Here is a 24,585-nt window from a genome sequence, read left to right as displayed (position 1 = left end):
TGTGACAACTGCGCTGGCCCCCTGCTTGGATGCCAGCATGGGGGTGGGGTGGGCCGGGGTTGAGGGCTGGCAGCGCAGCACCCTGGCCCTTGGATTTATGTCACCCTTTTGGTGGAGTGAGTCCTGTGAGCCCTATGGGGCTTTTCTGTGGCCGGGGGTGGGGATTTGGGCCTTTTCTGAGCTTCCCATGCCACTGGAAAGCCCTCTTAGGAGTGCTGCCCCCTCCAGGTTGGGATGGAACTGCTCACCAAGGTTTTAACACTACAGTCCTAAGCAGAGTTACATTCTTCTCTAACCCGTTGACTTCAATGTGTCAGCATTGCAGCCTCATCCAATGGACTGAGTGCCTGATTGTGGTGTCATGGCCATGTTGCCATGAAAGAAGCTTCTCAGCAGCATGGAGAGGCAAAAAAACCCTCCCCCCCATTGGGAAGCTCCCATTGAACTTGATAGACTTACGCCAGCTGCCAGTGCAAAGGGGCCAATGAGTGAGAAGAAGCTAACATGGCTCTTCCCCCAATCATGATGCCACTACACCGGGGGCAGGAGTGCAGCAATGCTGTTGGGGCATCTTGTGCTGCGCCCCACCTCGGGAAGGCCACAGTGGCCACCCAATGGTGGATTCGTCCCTCCACTGGGGCCAGTGGCCGGTACCACTCCCATCAGTGGATTTGTCCCCGCACTCCCAAGTGGGGTTGTAAAAGAAAGCTGTTACACTGTTTATGATTGCACTGCCTGTCTCATTGATTTTGGCAGGACTGACTGAAGTATGTGCTTAATCCAGAAACACTTTACCTGGGAGTAAATCTATAGAATAGACCCAAGCAGGATTGTGAGTAGACCTACCAAAGATGGATTTCTAACTCTCCTGTTGAAATTAAAATGATTAATAGTGGCTGGTTGTGTCCTATATTAACTAACATGTAGGGATGTTACTTGGAAAAATATTCCATTTTATTCAGTAGGGCTTATGTAACCCCCATGCCCAGAATGGGTTGGCCCAGAATGGGTTGACCCAGTAAGGGGTGGAGACTCGGAGCAGCAGAGAGGCTGAAAGAGCTCTTTTGCAGAAGAACAAGGCTACCAGACTCGGACCTTGATTTCTATAAGCCCTTAACACCTTGTTAAGGTAATTTCAATATTGTTGGGAACTACTGGGAAGGTAGTTGTTGTTTTGCTGTGTTGTAAATGTTGGAGTTTATTGTTTCAGGGTTTCTTTTGTGGTTGTAATGGGTGAGAGTTCTCCTGGAGACCTTCATCATGTTGCAACCTGTTCATCAAGCCCTTGGAGTCTTCAGGAGCCAGCCAACTTGCAAAGAAGATTTGGACTTGGCAATATCAGTAGACTGTAAATAGAAGGACTTGAAATGCAACCTGAACAGGACCTTGAATTGTAACGTTAAATGTTGATGTTTTAAAAGTGTTAATTGTAAAGAAAAGTAAACCATTTTGTTGTTTAAAAATTGTTGTTGCAACTCATTCCAAGTACTGCCCCACAGAACCCACAAGCTGAGGTTACACTTACTCCCACAGAGGTGTTCTTAGCATTGCAGCTATTGATAATTGTTGGATGAGGTGTAGCTCTCTGCACAATTTTCTTGCTGCTGGAAATAAGATAATGATTTTTTTTTAAGTTAAAAAGCAAATGTAGAAAAAAATCACATAAGTTCAGTAAATTGTGTCACTTATAACCAGTGACAGTTATAAGTGACACAATTTGCTGAGCCCAGGTAATGGCACATTTGAATGTGCATTTTGAGCAAAGGAAGGATTTACATTCCCTTTGTAGACAAGCTGTTTTAAATTCATATAAGAATAGCCTGATAATTAGAAATTGAACTATAAAATCGAACTCTTGATTTTAATGTTGACCAGTACTCTTCAGGTTTTTTGGTATGGTGAACTACAGGTCCAAATTTTATGGGGGACTCTCTTGAAAAAAAACAGATTGTTCATCAATCATTAAAACTGCAAAATCTGCACCTTACTTTCACCAGTGTTGCCAGTCTGGGAAATGGATCTAAACTGTACCAGATTGTTGCAGAAATATGAAATATTAACACTGCCAACTTTGTATGCCATTTCACAACTAAATATGGGTAAGAGGTAATAACTAAATATAGACAAGTGGCAATAACTAAACATGTGATGAAGAAGAAACAAGCATTTCATTCTCATTTACAAGTACTTTTTTTGCACTGTATTTATTCTCTTAGCAGTAATAAAAAAGTTCAAAAGCGTCCCTCTGCAGTTACTTTGTATGCCGAGTATCAAGTTTACATAATTAATCTCTTCCAGCACACTACACCAAAAGGAAAACAGTTTAGGAGTGGAATCTATAGGAAAGTGACAAATAGCTACTCTAATTGCTAATTGTTTGAGTTATCCTGAATTATTCAGCCTTACAGCACAAAGGTGACATCTTGTGTACATATAGTGAAAATCTTATCTAAGCATCGTCCTAAGTGCTTTCCTGTCAAATAGCAAAGCTAGAAGGTAACAGATAATCATTGTGTACAAGCCTTTCTCCCAAATCCCCCATCAGCAGCTGCCCCACAGTTAAAGTCAACTAGACTATGGTGTTCCAGGATTCACAGAACTGGGATTACTGAATTTAAAGAACACTACAGAACAGAAAGAGCAGGATGCCCTTAACGGGGGGTGGGAGGGACCTTATAGAAATTGCTACTAATCCTCATATTTTGTTCACGCAAATGCCAACCTAGTGCAAAAACCGTAAAGAAGGAGGTGAAAGAGGGACTCTGAGAAGGAGGTGGATAGCAGCTGTATTTGGATGGAAGAAGAACTTGCGGCGAAATCCTTCGCGGAATTGAAAGCAATTGGCTTAGACCGAAATAACTGTGCTCCAGTCCTGGATGTAAGCCCCCTTCTTCACTTTGGGGTATCACCCGGTCCCGAGACCGGCACCTGTTTTACTAGGAACCCACCTCGCTTGCAGTTTCTAGAGGAGGGAACGGGCAACAGACCGCTTCCGGTGGGGAGTGCCGGTTCCGGTTGATGCTTGCTGGCGAGCGGACTATCGGCGACCATGGCAGCCAAACGCAAAAGGCCGACTGGGGCCAAACAGGAGTCGCAGCCCAAGCGGGCCCGCAAGACCGAGACGGCGGAGTTTTCTGGCACCCGATTCAAGTCCATGTTGCGCGAGCCCAGCACCGCCATGGAAGGTGAGCGAGCGCAGAGGCGCCCCTGGGGTTCCCACGTGCTTCCTAGACAAGGAGCGCTGTTTCCTTTGCATTTTTTTCTCCTGCAGTCCCTCTTCAACCCTGACTTCTTCCTGCCTTCTTCAGTCCCTACTTCATTCCGGCCTGAGTAGTTGTATCTCACGTTGTCCAATAAAGTAGTATTCTAGGACTTGTGTAGCTGAACAACCCAGTAGTCCTCTGTTCATAAGTTACAGTGAACGCGCGTGCAATCCCTATGTCCAGCATAAGCCTGATTTTTCTTCTGAAGTATGTTGAGTAATTCTCATATTACATTAAGACGAACATGTGATTGAAACCCCACGTTTATCCAGGTCCTGGCCCCTGGTTTCATTTGTAAAGTGAAATTATCTTAGTTCGTTCTTACAAACAAGTGTACACACGCACCTGCAGGGTGTACATGTGTTCATTGTAATGTTTGAATAGACTTAGTACTAAAATTGGATTAAATACCTGCTTAATGAACTGAATCCATCCTGTCATACTTCCAAGCAGGATTGTTGAAGAAGTCCAAGAGTCACTAGAAGTACAGTCTGCATGGCTGATGCTAAACTGTCATATAAGCAAGGTGTAGTTACTCAAACTGTTTTTATTGTAAATTTAATGTGTTAATGTATATACTGTATATGGATAATACAAGCATTCACTGTAATTTCTGACCAGTATTCCAAAGTAAGCAGATAAAATTTTCTTCTTATTGGTACTCCTGTATTGTTGGAGTGCACTGTTCTACATACTTTGTTTCTCCTATAAGATGTTTGTTAGTCAATACTTGTATGTTCTGTTCATGTCATTTCCCCCATGCATTAGTGGGAGCAATGAAAAGTCTATAGACAAGTGTAAACCTAGCAAAGGTTTGTAAACTTGGATTTTGTGTTCATCAGCAATCAAACAAGGCCTACTAACAGGCAAAGTAATTGGTTTGTCAGCCATAGAGTTGTTCCTGTAAAGAATAGTGCATTTTCAATGAAGGTAGAAAAAAATACTTATGTTTTATTCCAGGTTTGAAAACATTCATATCCATAGCTAAATTGTTACCATCAGCAGAACAATATGATGTTGTGGAAGGATACATAAAAATTTCTGTTGAGTGTGCAGAAATTCTAAAACTTCTAGATGGTGAAAGGAGGCCAGAAAGTGAGGTAAGTCTTAATTCAGCTGGAATACTGTAAAAGGTGTAGAACAATGTATGATTTGTAACATAAGGACAACAGCAGAGGATAGAAATTAATACATCGGGATTGTTCAAATAACATAAATTCATTGTTACTTTTATTCGGCTTGTTGGTGCAAAGCACTGTACATATCCTTCCCAAAACCTGTAAAAACTGGTCGTTAATTTGCAGGATCAGGACCATCTGTGCAGTTGCTATCCACCCTTTTATTCTGGCTTCCTTTGAGGTTAGTTATCAGGTGTCAGAATTCTGTTACATTTTTCTAGCTGTGGAGTGTTGTACCTTGGAGAACATGATTATTCTCCATATAACCAAACTTGCTATCACGGTTACTGGTTGAGATGAGGCTCCCTCTTCTTCACCAATTATGTGTGCCTTTAGTCTTCTGTGAATTTTAATTTTTTTTTTTAGTGACAAACAGATTTGCATACTCCAAAGTAGTCTGTGCAGTCTGAATTTCAAATCACTCATCCATAGCTTAACTACAACAACAAAAACTTTCAAGGAGCAGAAAGGCTATTCTTACATCTATTTCAGAAATCATTGTTTTAAACATTATGATGGGTTAGATTCCAAGGTATGCCTAAGGATACTTATTCTGGTATGGGTGAAATATCTTTCAGTTGTCACAGGTCTCCTACTTTCGTTTCAGTCCACGCTATCTTCAGGGGTTCTCTGACACTCAGGGGAACCTTTTGGAGTGGCACAGAGAGCTTCTGAAGATGAGGAGAGGTAGTAAAGTTCTGTTCTACAAGCAGAATTCTGCCCATGGTTCTTTGGATCCAAACCCAAGTTTTTATTTCCTTACTAGTTATGAAGCCCTTGTGCCAAGTCTGGCTGCAGCACTTACTCCACCACCCACCTTCTTAAAAAAACAGTTACAAATAGCAGCTTTGCTGTCTTGTTTCCCAGAACAGGAAATTATGTAGGTAGCCCTGGGAGTACTGTGCTTCATGGAAGTGAGTCTAGTCAAGGCCTTCCTTGACATTAAGTACACATAGCTTTCCACTGAGTTGTAGGTCTTTGCATGTGGGAGGGTTGCAAAAGGGGGCAAAAACATCAATAGCAAAGGATTCCTACTGTATGATCTTAAAGAGAATTGTGGTCTTCTAAGTTCATTGAAGTCAGTGGCCTTAAAAGGATGCAACTCTGCCTAAGATGTCATTGTTGTGAACTGCTGCTGGAGGAACAAATGCATTGAGTACACATCATTAAATTGCTGGCTTGTTATTAAAGCCTTTTTGTGCATAATTACCAGTTTTCCAACAGTGATGGTCTTCTTTAACTTCTTCAGCGTGAAGTGGTATGCAAAGTACAGGTTCATAGTAGGATTTAGTGTGGTTGTAGTCCAGAGCTGCTGTCCTGAAATAGCTCACTGGAGCTTTGGTTGTAAGTTCTGCCAATATCACAGTATAATCTGTTTACTTTCAGATTGACTTTCATCAAAGGTTGGCCTCCCTGTCTTTATGTTCTGAGCTGACCATTCTGGGAAACAATCAGAATGTATTTTAAAGAATTCTTTCCCACTTCAGTTAATGGCTCCTCAAATCCCTTGGGTATCATTTGCTGCTTTTTCTATTTTTGCCTTTAAAATATTTGTATGTTGCAGATGCTGCTCATCTTTCAAGCCCTGGAAAGCATTTTGCTTCGAACTGCAAGTGATCTTTCCCATTTTCGTGTTGTGGGGATGAACATAGTAAAGAAACTGATCAGCAGCTCTATGAAATTAATTTATTCTGCTCTGTATTCTGAAAATTATAGGTAAGTTCATTGTAAAAAATGCTGTTCATTTGAGAACAGCTTGCCTGCATCCCTCTGAAACAGACCTTGGGATAATATACAAAGAATTCCATTCTGCTAATAGTGCGGTCTTCCATGGGCTGACCTTGCCTTGTGTCAGAGCAATTCTCCACTATTACCAGAACAAAACCATTGTATACAGCCCAAAGTTCCAATTTACTAGATTTCTAGTTGAGATTATTTATTTATTGAATGCATAGGCCACCAACATAGATTTTAAAAAGTTTCAAGGTAGCATTTTTCTGTTGTTACAGGGACCACTATTACATTGGCAAAATATAATTTTGTTTTTTTCGTCAGTTTTCTTCTCTTTATATTACAGTACTGGAGAGATCACCTAGCATTCTTCAATCATGTCCCTTAAAACGATTGTGTAGTAGTGCACTGCCGACCCAGCAGTGCCGTAGTAGAACGTTGGGACGCCAACGGACCTGCGGCCTTGCCGGTCGCATCGCACCCTCTACCTCTCATCCCCCCTGGCGAGTCAATACGGTCGCGGAACTGTCTGGCTCAATCACCGGGCGTAGGGACAATGGTCTTGCCCCCAGGTGAGGATTAGGCTCAGACGCTGCGACGCTTTCTCCGCACGTAGCCAGATGAGATCATGCATCACCTGATGATCTCCTCGACCTCCGGCTTCCGAACTCCCCAGTCCCTCCTACACCATAGAGTAACAATAAAGGTGCCAGGAACCGGCAGACGGGAGACCGCTAGGAACACGGACCTCCTGCCCCGCTGCTGGCGATCTCCACCAGATGTTATCTCCTGCCACCTCTGCTCGCTCTTTACGCTGACCGCTGGGTCAATTTCAAGCTGGTGCCGAAACCCGGAATCCTCGAACTCTCCACCCTGCTCACCGCCGCTTGGGGAAGGGCCGCCGATACCGAAGTCCGCTGGATCGCGACCAGCGACCATCGCTGCATCGCTTCGTCCTCTGGATCACAGATCCAGAGACACGCCAGCCCTAGGATATCTCTCGTCCGGACGGAACACCGGTGAGTATGGAGCTTGCAAAAGCAGGGCTTATGACAAGCATCGCTGACTTAACTGAAAGCTTAACGAATGCTGCAGGGTCCCCTGCAGAAGAGAAGCGCTGGAGCTGCGAAATTGGTTGAGGAGGATTGAAGCTCAGTGTCCATGGTACCCAGAGGGGACATTGAATCTATGACTGGGAAAACATCGGGCTTACTCTTTCGCGACAGAGCCTCGCTACCGATGTCGCTGCTACTGACGGGAGACAATGTTTTGTCGCCATCAGCCTGCAGACTCACGCCCCTTGCTGTAGTCACTCTCCTTTCGATCTTTCACCTTCAATTTCAACCCCGAATTTTCTATCCACTAAATTGACGCTTCTGTCCTCCTTCTGCCCCCTCGCCCTTCACCCATTTCGGACCCTGGCTCAGCCGCCTCCTTCGTTCGCTTCTTCATTTTCCTCGGCCACTGCACCTCCGTGAATAATGGCGCTGGTTTCAAACTCTCGCAGAACGTGATAGCCAATGATCTGCAGAAGAAAAGAAACCCTGACGGAAGATCTATGCCCATATTCTTGCATTGTGCCCCATCCACTTCACAGATACTGAGGATGATGTATATAGCCGCTGGTTGTCGCAGCACGCCCCTGAGCTATAATATCCTTCACCGGTGTCCAAGAAGCAATGGCGGGACGTAGGGAGTCACTAGCCCCTAATACTTGAGAGGCATGCTGGAAGCCATCGCAAGGAACCACCTAATGGTTCCAGATGACTGAAAACCACCTTCGCATGCCCTGAGCCCCGGCGCAGTTTGTGGTCTGGGGAAAGTGAGTTCACCAGCAATGCTTCAGCAGAGCAGCCACCTCTGGCGGCCTACACCGCCAAGCCAGCTTTACGGTTTCATGCTTTTGCCAATCTTAACGATCAGACTCTGCTCTGAGGCCACCCCTTACGGTCGCTTCTGAGGCGCTTTCCTATAAGGCATTTATCAAGGTCCCCAATGCCGCCAGCTAACCCAGAGTTTTCTCCTCCATCCGCAAAACCTCAAGAGCCCCTATGCTGAATTTGTAAACAGGCTCCAGGAAGCGCCAAGAGGCAGGTAGAAAGCGAGGAGGCCCAAAACGAAGCTCCTTGCGCGCCTCGCAAAGGAGAACGCTTCCATGGAGTGCCGCGAGGGCAATCACGTGGCCTAGGCAAAAATCCTGAACTAGCCGACATGCTTAAGGCTTGCCAGGACATTGGGTCCTCACACCAAGTTAGCCTCCGCCAGAAAGCACTCTCCACCGGCAGGAGACAGTCTCAGGATGACTGCTTTAACTGCTGCAGGCCCGGGACACTCTCCGGCGGGAGTGTAGGCAGCCCGTGGGGCTCTACAACCCCGATGGAGGAGGGTCCTCCCCAGGAGGAGAAGGCCACCTAAAACCCGTGCCCACGCTGCTGTGAAGGGCTTTCCATTGGAGAGACGCACTGCCCGCCGGGAAACTCCCCGCCTCCGGCGCCTCCCAGCCCAGGACCAAGGAGGAGAGTACTAGAGCAGACCCAAACGCCAAGGCCCCTGCCAAAACCACTCCCTCTCGGCATCTCGCCACATGCACCCAGCCCATCTCCCTTTAAGTTCCCTAATGCAGGTTCTTGTCGCCTCCAACTCAGTATGACGCAGCCCATCCCTACCGACAATTGGGCTGGTGCTGCCAAAGGCCTCTCTGCCGCCAGGACTGTTCATCGCCCCGGAGTGATCGACTCCACGCACCAAGGACCCATCCACCTCCAGGTCTGGACAAACATCCCACAGGAGCTGCCCGCCGGAGCCAGCTGGCGCCAGTTGATTCTCTTGCCCCATGCACTGCCCGCTCACTCCAATAAAGGCTACGAGCCCCAGCAGCTAACATGGTGTAGCCACCACTGCCGCGAGCGAGTATTTATCGGGAGCCTTCCCGCCCATATCTGGAGCTCACCATAGAAGGATGTAAGTTCAAGGGCCTGGTGGACACGCGCTTGATGTTACCGGCCATCAGAGCAGCCGAAAGTGCAATCTCTACCCAGTGGCCGACCGAGGCTTGCCCGCGACATCTGTGGGGAGATTAAACCGCGACGGAGCATCCGCCACGGTCAATACTCCAGGACTTGAGCTGCAGCTCACAGTCCGCCTCATCGCTTCTAGATATCCATGTCAATCTCTGGGGAAGAGACTCCTATGAGTCAGGTTAAACGACTCTGGTTTGGGACGGTAGAGCCACAGGTCATTGATCCCAATCTTGCTCCCTCCTCAAATTGTTTCTAACTCCCACAGGAAAACTGTTTCCTCCTCTTCTCCTTTCATTTTTCGACCAGTAGTTGCTGGAGGGCCACTATTGACTGGCTCCTCCCTGGATTAAAATCTGGGCCCGTCTCTGATACCGTAGCACTGTCAGGACAGGCCCCAGTTTAAAAAAGCGCTGCTTATGCCCTAATACCCACAAGGTTGCTGCAAACACAGATCCTCCTCATGATTAGTGGGTGGTGTTTGCCACGCCAGTCAGTCACTTCTTTAAGGAGCGTGTCTCGGGCATGCAACCTCCGATAATTCGATCACAAAATTTAGCACCATCCAGCTTCCTGCATTAGCCACCAAGGTCACGGTGAGTGCAACTCCCTTGCAAAGAAACCCCTTCCTTTCTCCTTGTGCAGGAATTTGCCTCTAATTGCCTGATTGCTTCATTCCCGATGCACCTATCCTGCAAAAGGTCGAAGCCCCTTTGTGTTGCTGATTAAGCATGCATACCCACAATCCCCCCCCAGAACTCAGCTTCTTGTTCCCTTTTCTTCGAGGCTCGACCTCGCCTTTGATTTTACTCCTGATGATTCTGAAGCTGGCTCCCACCTCAGGGTCGCTTCTACCTCTGCCTCTCCCTGTCAAACAACTAAAGAAAGAGGAGGTAGGCTGCCCCAGGAGGGTTGTATTGAAGCAACCACAGGCTGCAAACAAGTCTTCTTCCTTAAGCTAACCTTCACAGGCTGCAAAACAGTTTCTTCCTTCCTCCCATATTAAATCTAAACACTAACTCGATCCCACCCTCCGCCATCCATTCTAGAACTGAGCTCTGGCGGGACCGCCCTTCGTGAATCTGGGAAAGGGGTAGGTTTCAGTCCCTCTTCCTACAGGTTCCCGTGGACTCTATCGCCATGACAGGCCAACCCATGGAATGGCCAGGAGGAAACTAACCCCATCCCGGAGATGGAACGATCTCCCTAGAGGATCCCGCTTCAGCTTATCCCAGCAGGAACGCTTGCCGCCAACGCCTAAAGACCCGAATGACGGGAGACGCCATAGCACCACCAGCCAGGTTCTAGCTGCTGGCGCCAGCAAGACCACCTCAGACGCCCGAGAACCTTCTGTGCCGCCTTTGCATCATCACCACCAACTCAGCTCACCTCATCCTTTGCCTGCTCTGCTGCCTCCTGCCGATGGCGCATCGCCACCCTGGCAAGCTTTCACCAGACCAACATCTGGGAGCAGTTTGCTGCCGCTGCCAACGGCTCTATCCTTCTGCCCTGGGCCAGTACCTAGGAGTCGGGAGCCTGCTGAGCTCCTGCTCGCTCCCCGCCTGCAAAGCACTCCGGAGACTTCCTAGCCGGAGTCTGGGCTGAGCCCTTCATGAATGCCTCATCCATCAGAGGATTCTATGAGCGCATCGGGGACCTGCCGTCCAAACCCTCCGGCTGGCTTCCCTTTGTCACCAAGACGGTCGCTAACCACGGTCCAACACCTGCGCTCGCGATCACCGGGCGCAGTTTAACGGGGAACCGCACCTGGCCCGCTTGCGGCTCGCCAGTTGGAATCCGTACACACATGGGAGGACATTCCCTCTGTAGCCTGAAACATCCTGCTCCCCAGGGGCTGGTTCTGGACCCAAGGGAGAGGACGCGACCATATCCTCGGGCCCCAACTCCTTGCCGGAACTTCTCTATGCCTCAGCCGCTTCTACCATTGTCTCTGCACTTAGGCTCCACCCTCGGGAGCTCCGACGCCGCCGCCGCCCGCCTTCGCTCTTTCGACCCTCCTGTCGGAGCGACGCTGTCGCTCTCTCCTCAAGCGGAGTTCGCTTCCTCGCAACTTCCTAGTGGGAGTCCCCCGACTCGCCTGCCAATGCTAAGACTATTGGCCGGGCTGGCCCGTGCCCTCTTGCGAAGTCCATCAATCCTACTTCCACCGCTTCTGGATGCCCTGGCCTCCGAAAGCAGCAGGAACTTCGGGCTGCCGCACCCTAGACAATCGTGGCCGCTATTGATTATTTGTTGTTATTGCATCACCAAGGTTGTGAGAATGTACATAATATGTGTTGTTTTAATCTTTCTGATAATTCCCAGTTGATCCACATGAAAGTCTGCGTGAACTGCAAGAGGTTGTATCTCCAATCTTTGAAGTATGATGTTTTTGCCCTCATTGGTGGTCAGCCCTCTGGAGCTGTGCCGGGAGGATGGTTGGAGTGCTATTGTACAGCTCTGCATTGGTTTAATTGTGTGCCTTGTTATTGGATCTTGTTTCGCTCACGCGTATCCTAATATTGCCTGTAACGTGTGTAAGAAAACCCTCGCAGACTTCCTCTTTACCCCCCGCGAATCCAAGTTCTAATGTTGCACAAGCAGCTTGGCCAATTTGACCAAACGGGCGGAGGAGACAAGCCGCCCTTTAAAGTAAAGGCCTCTACGCGTTCGCCCCCGCTTTCTAAAATGTAAAAGGAGGGAGATGTAGTAGTGCACTGTCAATCTCCAGCAGTGCAGTAGTAGAACGCTGGGACGCCGTTAACGTGACTCTGGCGGTGCCTTGCCGGTCGCGATCGCGACTCCCACTCCTCATCCCCCCCCATGGAGTCACGTGGTCGTGGAACTGTCTGGCTCAATCCCACCGGGCGCAGGGACCAATGGTCTTGCCCCCAGGTGAGAGATTAGAAGCTCAGACAGCGTGCAGACTCTTCTCCGCACGTAGCCAGATGAGATCATGCATCACCTGATGATCTCCCGACCTCCCGCTCTCCCGGAACTCCCCCCAGTCCTCCCTCCTACACGCCCCCGATAGAGTAACAATAAAAGGTGCCAGGAACCGGCAGACGGGAGACTCGCTAGGAACACGGACCTCCGGTCTCCCGCTGCTGGCGATCTCCACCAGATGTTATCTCCGCGTCTCGTCTCGTTCTTACGCTGACCGCGTGGGTCGACTACACGATTGTACTGAAAATGTAGCTTAGTTTCTTAGATAAAAATGCTCCAAGAGATTTTGTTGCTTGAAAAAGAAATTCCCATCCTCAAAGTGATAACAGTATAATAATAAAATAGGTAACTAGGAACTAACTAGTTTTTAATGAAACCACAAAATCTAGTATTTAATGCGGGTTACCTTATCTAATGATAAGACTGTTCTAAAACTGTGTGCGTGTGTATAAATATGTATGTGTGTATGTCTATGTATGTATGTATATGTGTATTTATGTGTGTGTGTGTGTGCATGTATATGTTTGTATATATGTGTGTATATAAATATATAATTTTGAATATAGGTTTGCTTCTTTGTAAGATTGTGATACTCACACAGGCATATGGGAAAAGCGAAGGTGACAGTTGCCAGTGTGTGGCAATCACTGACTTTGATTCAGAAGGCAACTGTTGTGTAAACAGGCTTTGTTCCTGACTTTCTTGACCTCCAGGGGTTTGGTTTGTCCAAATATTAACTTGGTCAGTACAAGCTGCTCATGTTAAAATATTTGTTGTAGCAGCAAAAATATTATGTAGATCATATGGAGACATTACCTCTTTTATTAGAAAATAATAGTATATTATTTATTTATTTATTTATTAAATTTAGTATACCACTATAAGTATACTCTTTCAGTTGCAAAATTTTATGCAACTGTGACTGGTTTTACAGCTATTCTAATGTGGTCTAGTTTTGTATATTTCAGTATTATTCTTAAAACTAATAAATTAAGTAGTATGCGGTCACATAGAGAGAAATGGTAAATAAGTTGCTTAATTTTGAATTAGCTACAAATACAGTTAAGTGTCTGTTGCCTTATTAACATAGTTGGAACCCGCATAACTTTCACTTCAAATATGTCCTTAATTTTTTCAGTGGTTTGTTTGCCATTGTATTGTTTCAGTAGCACCCTCTATCCCATTTTGTTTGTTCAGAATGTCTCGTCTGTGCCTTACCTTGCTGTCGGCAATGGTGACTCAGGGGTCAGATGCTGCAAGGGATATCTACTGCCATTTTGATTTCAATAATAAGTTCTTGTCTGGGTTAGCAAAAAAGAGAGATTATAAGGTAAGAACACTTACAGTGAAGAAACAGTGATGGCTCAACAATGTGGATCCTCTGCGGCTTTCAGAATTCTGTTTCTATGTTGCTGCTTCCATCCTTGCATTACAAAGTTTCTTTTAAGTATGGATGAAAGACCATTGTCAGCCTCTTCTGCTGTGAGAATGATAACATTGGGAAAATCTTTGCAAGTTGCATGTTAAAAGATAATCATCATGTTTTCTTTTTCTGGTATAACTGTACTGCCTGCACAGTTGCTCCTTTGCTTATCCAGGTGCATGTAAAGGTTTTTTTACTTTCATGTTTTATATTCCTTGCATATGGACATAATGGGGGAAGTCAGTAGTACTCACTCTGTGGCTTGAGAGCCACATTTGTAGTTACCATCAATCAAAAGAGCCACATTTACTTTGATTTCTTGCTTGAGACCTGTAACCTCAGGGAGAGTCCAACCACCCCTACCAGGGCATGGCCTTTTTTAGTTTCCAGAAATATGTTTCAGGTGCCTCTTTGGGCAGAGCTCAGAAGAGCCACAGGTGGCTCCAGAACTACTAAGTGAGTATTACTTGGGTAAATGATGTCTTACATTTTATGAGCTTTGCATGCATTTTTTGTAACATGCAGCGAGGGCACATGTGTCCAGACTGGCCACAGTGAAGGCAGCAGCACTAGTTAGTATACATGTGTGGTCTGTGCAAGTAGGTGTCCTGACCTTATATATGGTAAGTGTAAAAAATAGTTTTAAAAGTTAATAGGCTATGAATTGTCTGCTCAAAATTGCAAATCCATTCTTTTATACAGATTGAGCATTTCATTTTGTTCTAAGGAATTGACATTTGCCTTACGTGTATTCTGAATGCCTCTTAACATTTATCTAGGGCAAGCCAGATGTCCGTATGGCGTACATACAGTATGCTCTTTCCTTCCTAATTACTGGTGACAACATGACCCTGGTACATGTTCTTGAGTTAAAAGGTATTTGATAAATATTTTTTCCCTTAAAGGTGTGAATCGTTCCCTCTTTAATTAAAGTGGGGTGCCCATATTTGAAAGAAAGGTAGGGTAGCATTTGGTAATTCTGTCCCGGGGAGGAGAACAGTTAGTGGTCAAAAAAAGCACCCACCTGTTTCCTTTCCCTGTGCTGTGGGGCTCACAGCATTGACTCTGCCAGTGATTCAGTTCAGGCCAAATGGAGAGGGCAAAGGGCTCTTTTACTTTTTCCTCCCCGTGTGAACAGTACCAGCGTCTTCAGCAGAGAGATTCTCACAACCATTAGCTTGAGCTTTATCCTGCAGCTGAGATATTTAATGGGAAAACTTTGATGATTCTTCTGTCACTGTTCATGGAGGGAGGGCAGGGTTTGAAGAACCCGTATCTTATATCTTGTAGTTAGTAACTTACAGCCTGATTTAAACGTGATACTGACTCCGGCAGAAGCTCTTGCTCAAGGGCCCTTCACTTATGCATAAGGCCTCATTGACGCTGTTACCTGTGCAAAGCTGTTAACACAAACTCCCATGAGTGAATTGTTTACAGCCAGTGCTGAATTACATAATGTTACTGTTATCTTTTGGGGAGGGTCCTTTGTTTGTGTCTTAGCTAACTCCAGGTCAAGTGACTGCATAAATGGGCTACAATGGAGTGGTGGCCAAACTACAAGCCAGAAAGGAGGGAGACTGAGCTTCCAAGCTGCCAGTTGTGTATTTCTGTATCATATCTGTGCCATAATGTGGCAAGTTCCTAATATCAGCCACTGTTTGTATATGTTCATTGTTTATTCTGAGCATTGCCCGTTATCACATCATGCATACTTTTTATGTACCAATGACAGATTTCATTTTTCACAGTTCTTTCTATCTTCCACTTACAGTTTACCATGTTTTATATTGTTTTGTAGATTTCATTCCTGTTATTTTTAGAACTGGATTGAAGGAAGATAGAATTTCTACAATTAGCCTTCTGCTTTCCACGTTGACGACGACGGTATTATCTTTGGAATGGCTTTGTCCTCCAACATTGTCTTTGATTTTTTAAAATAGCTTTTCTGTGGTTTTCTAAAGAATCATCTATTACTGATTACTGTAATGTTTGGTCGTAGTTTAGGTTTACCTCTGCTGTTGTTATGGATTCCTTTTTTGGGTCATAAAGTGCTCCAAGAGCCAGAGCCTGTAATTCAAAGATGCTTAGATTGTCTTTCTAGGCAACCAAGAAACTGATACCGGAGATTAGGACTCATGAAAACATGCTTAGTAATGATGGCTTTAGTTTTAGTTAGTAGTGATGTGGGCCTTTTCTCTCCATGAATGAAACTGGAATAAAATCTTTTTGTCCTGACCTCTATCGAGCATGTGATTGTTTTCTTTGGGCAAGGGCTATACCCAGTGCTATAGCGCATCTACTTTGCCCACTGAAGGTTCAAACTCCAGCATCTCCAGTTTAAGATCCTTTGGATTATCTTCCACATGGTCTCTGATCAATGTGAGTCTTGCTGAAATCAGATTTAATAGCAGAATTCTCTTTGGGCCTGTGTTCTGGTTTTCATCATGCCCTCAGTTATGGTTTGGTTCACCTTTGCTATAGGAAATAGCTCCAGTGTGTAATTTCTGGTTAGGAGGTATTCTGCTTTGTTATGAGAGAAACAAGAACAGAAGAAAAAAGTGGGAATGTTTTTGTGTTACACTTGTAATTGTGGGAACTTTGTGTTATTTGTAGGTGGTTCACAACAGAAGTATCAGTAAGACCCAGAAGGTGCGGTTTTTTACTGTAGATGTGTTGAACCACATTGCTTCACTCTATCGCTGGAATGGTATCACTGATGTCAGCACTGAAGATATCAAGGTACATCTGTGTTGTGTGGTCTCCAGAAAGCAAGACCTAGCCCAGTAGTTGTGGTGAAATTATTTTGTAAAGGGTAAGGACTAATTGTCATCCAGGCTGTTTTGGGTGTATGTGTGTTTCTTGTACAGTAGATAGGTATGACCAGTGTAAATATTGGCCCATATTCTTTAGAGCTGGAAGTACCAGATCAATTTTTCTCACCTTTCTGCTCATATCCATCTCTATGTACATGCTGGTACAGTAACTATGTTTATAATGCCCTACTTCTGTCTTTTTTGCCTCTCATGTTGTATTTTCCAGTTTGAGGGAATAATGCAGCAGGGGCTTGCATGCTGATCCTTGTTACTACTGTACCAATGTACTAAAAGAACCAAAAAAGTAATTTAACCTTAATACTCTCTCCGATCCTCTCCCCACAATTATTTCTGTTCTTTGCAGGCTACGCAGGATCCTGAAGAGGCAGGGAAGATCATTGTAAGGGAACTGGTTCATAACTTTTTAATGGATCTCTGTTGTTCTCTCAAACACGGCATTAACTTTTATGATCCAAGTCTTGGCACAGCAGGCAGGTAAAGTAATCAAGTTGCCCAGGTGCTTAAGAATTTTGGGCTAGAGTTTAATCATTTGATTCTGAATTGAAGTATTTTCTTCAGCCTTGTCTGGTGAATTGTGAGCTAGAATTGTGGCTCCCAGTCTCACTCAGAGGCACAACTCCTAAGGCTGTTCAGGATCACTGCATTCACTTCCACACTTCTGCACTGGACTTGGCAACACATGGGGGGTTCTGACATAGCTTCCTGGCTGTCCTCCCATGCTTTGCTTTGTTCCCTCAACTTCCTGGCAAGTACCTACAGAGTGGTCAGTGTGGTCTGTGTATGAAACTGAATGGCATTCTTGTGTAAATTCCAGGTTCTTGTTTTCACTTAAAGAGGATAGATTTTCAAGAATGTGTTTTCTGTGACTTGGCAATAATCGCTCTTATTGAGAGGCTGGTTCTGAAGCTTCAATAGTGTGCGTGCAGGCAGTAGTCCTTTGAGGGAGAATTGCCATATGTTTTTCGCCTTGTAGTTGCCTTGTACTTGCCATATGTTTTTTGCCTTATTAATGGTCTTGTGCAAAAATGCTTAAAGGCTAGGGAGATGGAAAGGTAAACAAGGTTAACTCAAAATGTTTCATGTTAGAAGTCAGAAGATCATGGAGTTTCTTGGTTTGGAGGAGCTAACTTGCCCTTTGATAGCAAGTTTTAGCTGTATTTGGGCTATCAGTCATCTTTTCTGGGTCCAGTTCTCTGCAAATATACTGCTTCTAATTTCTAAATGTCAAGAACTGTTTCTTGCAAATAAAAATACATGTATGTCAATCTATTTGTGCAAATTTGATTCTGATTTTAATGTTTAATTTCAATGGCTTATGAAATTGGTAAAGTATACCAAGTTGTATAAAAAGACTTGTTTGTAGTGCAAGAGACTCTATGGTGTTCTGATATTACGAACATAAATTGGGATCACAGTAACTTGACTAGAGTTAAGTTATTCTGAACGTCCCCTAACAGCAGCAGAGTTGAGCAGAATTTAATCTCTTATTTATAGTACCCCTTTTTTCCTGCTTCTAAATGGCCTCTGGGCTGTATTAAAGACAGACTGACTGATTAATATTGTCAGAATTTGTGTTATGATTGCAACTTTTGCAAGTCACCATTGTGTTTTTTTCCACTGTGTTTTTATTAGAGGAGGGAATTTGATACTTCTGCGCTTTCTCCTGTGTTTAAAGACTGCTGTGGAGGATGAGATGGTTGCTGATCTTATGGTGAACATTTTCAAAGTGTGTCCAGATTTACTGAACAGATTCTTTAAGGAATCACAGTATTCTTTTGTTCCCAGACTGAAATCAGTTTGGCTGGACAATATGAAATTGTTAAGAAAGGTAAGAACAATGTAAAAGTGTGTACTATGATTTTACTTCATTAAGATCATGATAAAATATTGTTAGTGCCCTCAGCTGAAAATCTATCTTTTTTCTTGTACTTGTAATTTTTGAGGACTAGTTAAGGAAGTTTGCCTTTGTTCAAGAGGTATTCAGACATTACTTTTATGAGATAATTTTTCAGCACTAAAGTTTATGGGTTCACATGCATTCTTTCACTGATCCAGGCTGTACTGTATTTATTTTAATTGGGCATCTCCCTTAGAAAACAATATAAACTTGTGGCATCAAGTAGATTCTTTAGTCATCTAGGTCTAGTTCAGCTGGATCAGATGTTATTTACTAGCACCTGAGTGTTTTACCAGGTGGGCAGCACAATCCGGATGGGGGCCCCATTGGTCATAGGAGCTGGCAGAGGGTCATGCCAGCGCATTTGTTCCCTCCACCAGTGCAAGAGGCACTCGTACCAGCAGAGGGGCTGGAATATGCCTTGCCATGGCAAAAGTTGGACATCCTGGCTGTGGCAGAGCTGCGCTGGTATCCAGAATAGAAACCAGGATTGGGGGTGGGGAGATTGCTGGATGCAGAGCTGATGTTAGTTGGCTTTCACCCTGGGTTTGCGGCCAGTTGTGCTGCAGCCCTGGTCTTATCCCCCTCTTTTGGGTAATGTAAATCCATTGGCCCAGTGAATACAGGAGGACTTGTGTAGCAACATGTATGGAAGGTATTCAACACTAAAGATAACTGATACAAAATTCTTCTACGTCTGTCTATTTTTTGATGCTTTTGTATTATTTTGTCTACTTCTGCTAGTCCTGGTAGGGAGAAGATGGCATTCAGTGATGCCTATGACCCTTAGAAAAGCTACCAACAACCTTTTAAAACTGAAAGCTGGTATTTTACATATTGCTATATTTTGGCTCTAATACCATTCTCTATATTTTTGTGTTGCTTGTGTAGAGTACATACATACCTGTCATTAAGCATGAAGCAAGATACGGTCAATCGGCAGTTTATGCTCTTGCCCTTTTCTGAGAATAAGCCACAGTCCTCTGCACTGAATGAGTACATTGCTTGGAAATTGAATATGGTTGGAGTACCACCTTTAAAAAGAATTGTGTTTATTGAATTCTTGCAACAGAGGCTGTGCCAGAGTTTTACAGAGGCTGCCAAAGAGACAGTTGTGGGTCTTGGGTTTTGATTGAAACTTCCTTAACTAATATAAATTTAGGGCTAGATTGAAAAAAATACTCTAAAGCAGGTAATCAGATTTTATGTTCTTAGAGAAATTTGGAAAAATTAGGTAGCAGATGTTGAATTATGAACTGTCCAAAACTTATGCAGTGCTTTTATATTAATAAAGATATTAAATGTATTGTTTACAGTAGTTTAACAGGAAAAACTTTAAAGTTGCCATTCCTTCACAACACATATGCTTGAAAAAAAGAAGAAAGCTAAATACTGAAGATGAGAGACAGAGAATTGGAATTCTTAACTTTTAAAAAAAATCATGTGAAACTGCTATGACTGTAGAGTTTCAAGCCTGGTAAAATAAAGATAGAAAGCACCTGCAAAAGATATTTGGAAAGGTGATAGATTGTCGAAGGCTTTCACGGCCGGAATCACTTGGGTGCTGTGTGGTTTCCTGGTTTAAACAGCATGGCGTGTTCCGATAGCAGCATTCTCAGATCCTGCCGTTTGCCTGCCATCTGATGAAACAGGCATAAACGCTGTGAGAGAGATACAAGTATAGAACACGGCCATACAGCCCGAAACATTAATACAGCACCTCAGGTGATAGATGCCAGCCACCTGATCAAGCAGCATCAGGGCATCTTTCTGTCCTTAACTCAGGCTCCACAGCACCAAATGTCAGATTCTTAATGCATCTAGAAAAAAAAGTAGAAAATTACTTCTTGTCGATTAGTCTTGGAGTATGATAAAAGGTCTCTGGAAAATTTTCTATCCTTCCCATGTGCGTCTTCGCTGAAAACGTTGAACAATGTGTATTATTAGTTGCTACATGAATAACAGGCTGTTTAGACTTTTGGTCTCAAGCACTGTGTTTCCCATGTATATGCCATTAATTGATTCAAGTAGCCCCTCCACATTACAATGAGTAAAAATACAATACAAAACAATAAAATAGCAAAATGTCAGAGACAAGTAACTGGAGGGAAAAGTTGCTATTTTAAAAAAAATGTTGGGCAATTAACAAATTGTTCTTATATTTCACACAAAAATGGTAATAAACTAATGAGTGACCTGCAGTCAGTAGTTCCTCTGAGGTTGCCGTACCTGCATGGAAGCTTACTCTCACTGAACTGCCAGCGAGAGCTCTCCTGTGTTGGGCAGCTGCCTAATCTGCTCAGTACCAGTATGTTTCCCACGCAGCTGCACAGCTTACAGGGAATGTTACCTGTAGTATATGTATACTATTACTTCAGGTGAGCAGTCCTATTTATTGACATAGCTGAGGAAAAGTTTTGAACTGCAACCAAATACAAGAGGCATTGTGCCCTAATGAAGCGAGGCTTAGCTGTACCCCGTGTACATATGGAGATTTTTTTTTCTCTACAGTGCAGCAATTCTCATTTTTGCTCTGTAACAGGTGCCAGGGCAGCCTTCCAGTACCAGATCAAGGAAAATAGTGTCTATTAAGAGCCTGGCATTGGATACTGTCCTCACTGCTGTTTCAGAGAGCTCTGTTTAATATTGTTTAATGATGGTCGAAAAGCTATACTTGGATTCTCCTAATTCTAGTGAAATCCATGGCAAAATTCCTACATCAATGGAGGTAGATGACATCTGCTACCTGTTTTTAAATTCCAGACAATCTTTGTCACATTGGACATTTTGTACTGTTTCTTATTAATCTCTCTTAGATAACACTTCCTTTGTATTAGTCCTGTTGGATTGTATCCAGTGTCCCATGATTATAGTTGTACCAGCTAGAAATATGTGTTTTGTTTATTTTCAGATCTACGAGGCTCAGCCAGAGGTTTCCAACTGTTTTAAAACTGCAGAGTTTATTCCACTTCCTAGATTGCTTTCCATGGTGATGGTGACAACAGTTCCAGCAGTATGCAATAAAGCAATGTTTACCCAAGGATTAAATGTAAGAACTTTTTATCATCCGTATTTATATAGGGAGGAGGGGACTTTTCCAAGCATTCAGGAAACTGGAGTAGTATAGGTGCTATATAGAATGAGTACCAGTGCAACCTAAAATTGAGGTATACTATTCTGAACCTATTCATTTCAGTAGATTTAAAAGGATGTATATCTGCTTAGGCTTGTACTATGTGCTGCAGAGATTCCTGGTTTAACACCGCCTCTGAATTCATTAGCTGAAATTAGGTAAATTACTATCCATCTGAAAAATGTTGAAGGTAAGCCAGTATGATAGTGTTGGACAAGGGTCACAGGAACCCATATTCAAATCCCAATTCTTAGGTCCATTACATTCTGTCTACCTAATCTATCTGACAATATTGTGAGCATAAAAGGGTGGAGAGGATAATGATGTAGGCTGCTTTGGGTTCCCATTGATGACAAATATGAGGAGTAAAGAACTCCATATTTGGAGTTCTTTCTTCCTCCCACCTCCCTGAAACTGAGACCTCCCAATAGGTTCCAAAGTTTCTAGCCAGAACCCCATCTCATCACAGCAGAAGTGCTGATCTGTTCTCAGTTAAAGGTACATAAAATCCACCCCTCCACTTTCCCTGCCAAAAAACTTTGTAGTTGGTTTCTGGATCTTACCTGTTGTGCCAACCTCATGACAGGTCTACTTCCTTGCTGAAATTACTTAGTCTGGTCTGGGTCACAACATGGACTGCAACTCAGGCCTTTAACATGCGGGATCTATCCCTCTTTCATCTGATTTCTTCAGACTATAACAGGTACATCTCTGTTCCCCATCTTGATCTATCTCCCTTTATTTTCCAGACCACACTGCCCTACGCAGGTCTAATACAAGATAGTCAGTTCGCATGCTTTGCATTTTTTTCTTTCTTCTTTTTTGGAAGTTTCATTAACCAGTTAGGGAAGAGTATATTAAACCTTACTGAGTCTCTCAAGTCTTTTCTATTTCACTTGACCATCAATTTACATTGTAACAACTGGAGGAACATAGATGAGTTTTTCTGCTTAATTTGTGTACTGCGCTCAGTCAGTATTCATGACACAGTGTCAGTTAAACAAGGGAATGTAATACATGGTGGGAGAAAAAATGAGAAGGAACCAAATTAGTCTCAGAAACATTAGCCAGAAGGAAGCAAAACAGATAATTTATTGCTTGTCTTTAAATGCCCGTTTTCTTTCCAGGAAATTCTTAGAAGTGATTATAAGTTGAGTTTGAATATGAATGATGAAGTTGAAGCAAAGTAACAGTTTAATGTTCTTTTTAAATTTTAGATAGACAGTAAAACAGTGAAACATACAGTCCTTTCACTTTTGTCAACAATCCTGAAAAGAACACTGAAAAATATTGAACACTGTCTGAATGAGAAGATATGGGAGAAGTCTGAAGTCTACACTTCATCTGTGATGCAAGAATTTGTTCAGCAATACCGGGAAGCATTGAGCAAGGTACAAAGTAATGAAACTGCTATAGAATCACAATTTGTGTTACAAAAATGCCTCAGTATGCTGAGAATCCAGTCAATTTTTGTATTATTGTTTTTAAGCCATGAGTATGAAGACAGACTCTTCTGAAGTAAACTGATATGTAAAAAATAGTTTAAAAAGCAAAAAACAAAATTCAGCATTCCCTTCTCCCCCCAGTGAAATTTAAACTTGGTTCTGGTCATAATTTGGGTTAGCTAAAGTGGCAGTTCCACAGATGAAGCAGTTTGAGTTCAAAATGCTTGATAACTTGTTCACAAAAATTAACGACAAGCAACTTTTCTTACATAGGAGATGATCTGTCTCTTCTCCTATGGTTGTACTTTGTAAATTATCTGTGTATCTATTATCGATGTATGGTCTCCAACTGTGGACTGGGACCACACAGATGCTAACCAGGTTTTTCTGCAAACTGAGGGGACCCTCTAGGTTTGCAGAAATCACCTTCCCCCCAAATCTGAAATCACTTCCCCCCTCCAAAAAAATTGGGAGGTTTAAATTCCCCTGAAATAAAAGATACATGCATAGGCCTTAATTGGCATCAGAAGTATAATCCAATATAATAATTAAAAGGAAACACAGTTGATTAACATTAAAAAATAATCAAACAGTGTTGCCTCCGTACACTCAGATGATGCACTTATCTGTAGAGGTGTTGCTTCACTGCTCCAGGACCCACTGTGGTGCTGGATATCAGGAGAGGTCCTGGGCTCAAAGCAGCTCAAAGGTGAATGGAAGGGCATGGAGCCACCACGGCTAGGTGAAGTGGGTGGGGTTTGGAGTTTTCTCCACAGCCCTGCTGGCACAGCCACTGCAGTTTCCAAGGTGGGGAAAAAGAAGAGTTCAGAGAACATCTCAGGGAGGGGAGAGAGAAATGGAGAGAAGGAGTTTGTCTGAGGGGGGAGGAGATAAAGAAATAATGGGGAGTGTTATTATTTATTTATTTAGTCACATTTTTATCCCACCCTATCCCAAAGGGCTCAGGGTAGGTTACAACAGTTGTCTGTGGTAGTGGGAGAGAAAGAAAGGAGGTTGTCTGAGGGAGGGGGGCAGGAAGAGAAAGACTGAGGGAGAAATTATCTGGGGGACATAAATGGAAGGGAGAGAAAGAGAGTGGAAGATTGAGAAGGGGTGGGGTAAGAGGGAGGGCATTGTCTGAGAAGGGCCAGTGGTAAAAGAAGGGGGAGATTGACAAGGGTAAAAGAAAGGTGAGAAGATAAAGGGGAGGTAAGAGAGGATTGCTAGAGAAGGGGGGGTTAAAAAGGGGGGAAGACTGACATAGGAGTGGTGAGGGAGAAGAGGAGAAAGGGGACATATAGAGACAGACTTTAACAAAGAAAGGGAAGGAATCAAATCCCCCCCCCCCACCGCGCACAAGTTTCTTGCGTGTTCCCACTTGTGTTTTATAGAACTGAAAGGATTGTATAACTTTATTGGCTGATGCTAGCCTTTTTTCAAAAACCTAGCTTTTACCAGATATGACTAACATAATAGCAGTCTGGCAGTCACTTCTAAAGAAAGGGAAGGAGCAGGATAGACAGAGGAGGGAAGAAGAAGGTGCTGCTTCCATGGCTGAGGAAGTGACTGAGGTTTTGGAACATGGTAAGAACATTTATTTTTCTAATGTGACATGCATGTGAATGGTGTCTCCTAATTATTCACTTTTGATGTTGTCATGATTATAATCAGCTGCTGATAACCTCTTGTGTGTGTGGGGTGGGAGTACTGCTTTTTTA

At 43.8% G+C, this 24,585-nt stretch overlaps 1 protein-coding gene across 2 annotated transcripts in view; it reads left to right on the top strand.

Moving 5' to 3' along the window:
• Positions 1 to 3,019: 3,019 nt before the first annotated feature.
• The window catches only part of URB1 (URB1 ribosome biogenesis homolog), a 70,063-nt gene continuing 48,497 nt past the window's right edge, over positions 3,020 to 24,585 (top strand). For both annotated transcript variants that reach the window (XM_048493897.1, XM_048493896.1), the window contains exons 1-12: positions 3,020 to 3,185; positions 4,224 to 4,363; positions 6,006 to 6,157; positions 13,333 to 13,465; positions 14,338 to 14,434; positions 15,357 to 15,442; positions 16,172 to 16,297; positions 16,736 to 16,866; positions 18,025 to 18,220; positions 21,201 to 21,338; positions 22,640 to 22,813; positions 24,316 to 24,451. In XM_048493897.1, the coding sequence (XP_048349854.1) occupies positions 3,050 to 3,185; positions 4,224 to 4,363; positions 6,006 to 6,157; positions 13,333 to 13,465; positions 14,338 to 14,434; positions 15,357 to 15,442; positions 16,172 to 16,297; positions 16,736 to 16,866; positions 18,025 to 18,220; positions 21,201 to 21,338; positions 22,640 to 22,813; positions 24,316 to 24,451 (1,645 nt within the window). In that variant the 5' untranslated portion in view covers positions 3,020 to 3,049. The remainder of the gene's footprint in view (positions 3,186 to 4,223; positions 4,364 to 6,005; positions 6,158 to 13,332; positions 13,466 to 14,337; positions 14,435 to 15,356; positions 15,443 to 16,171; positions 16,298 to 16,735; positions 16,867 to 18,024; positions 18,221 to 21,200; positions 21,339 to 22,639; positions 22,814 to 24,315; positions 24,452 to 24,585) is intronic.

This window comes from Sphaerodactylus townsendi, linkage group LG04 (assembly GCF_021028975.2).
Source record: "Sphaerodactylus townsendi isolate TG3544 linkage group LG04, MPM_Stown_v2.3, whole genome shotgun sequence".
Classification (NCBI taxonomy): domain Eukaryota; kingdom Metazoa; phylum Chordata; class Lepidosauria; order Squamata; family Sphaerodactylidae; genus Sphaerodactylus; species Sphaerodactylus townsendi.
The sequence above is the reverse complement of the archived record's forward strand: the minus strand, read 5'-3'. Positions and strand labels throughout refer to the sequence as shown.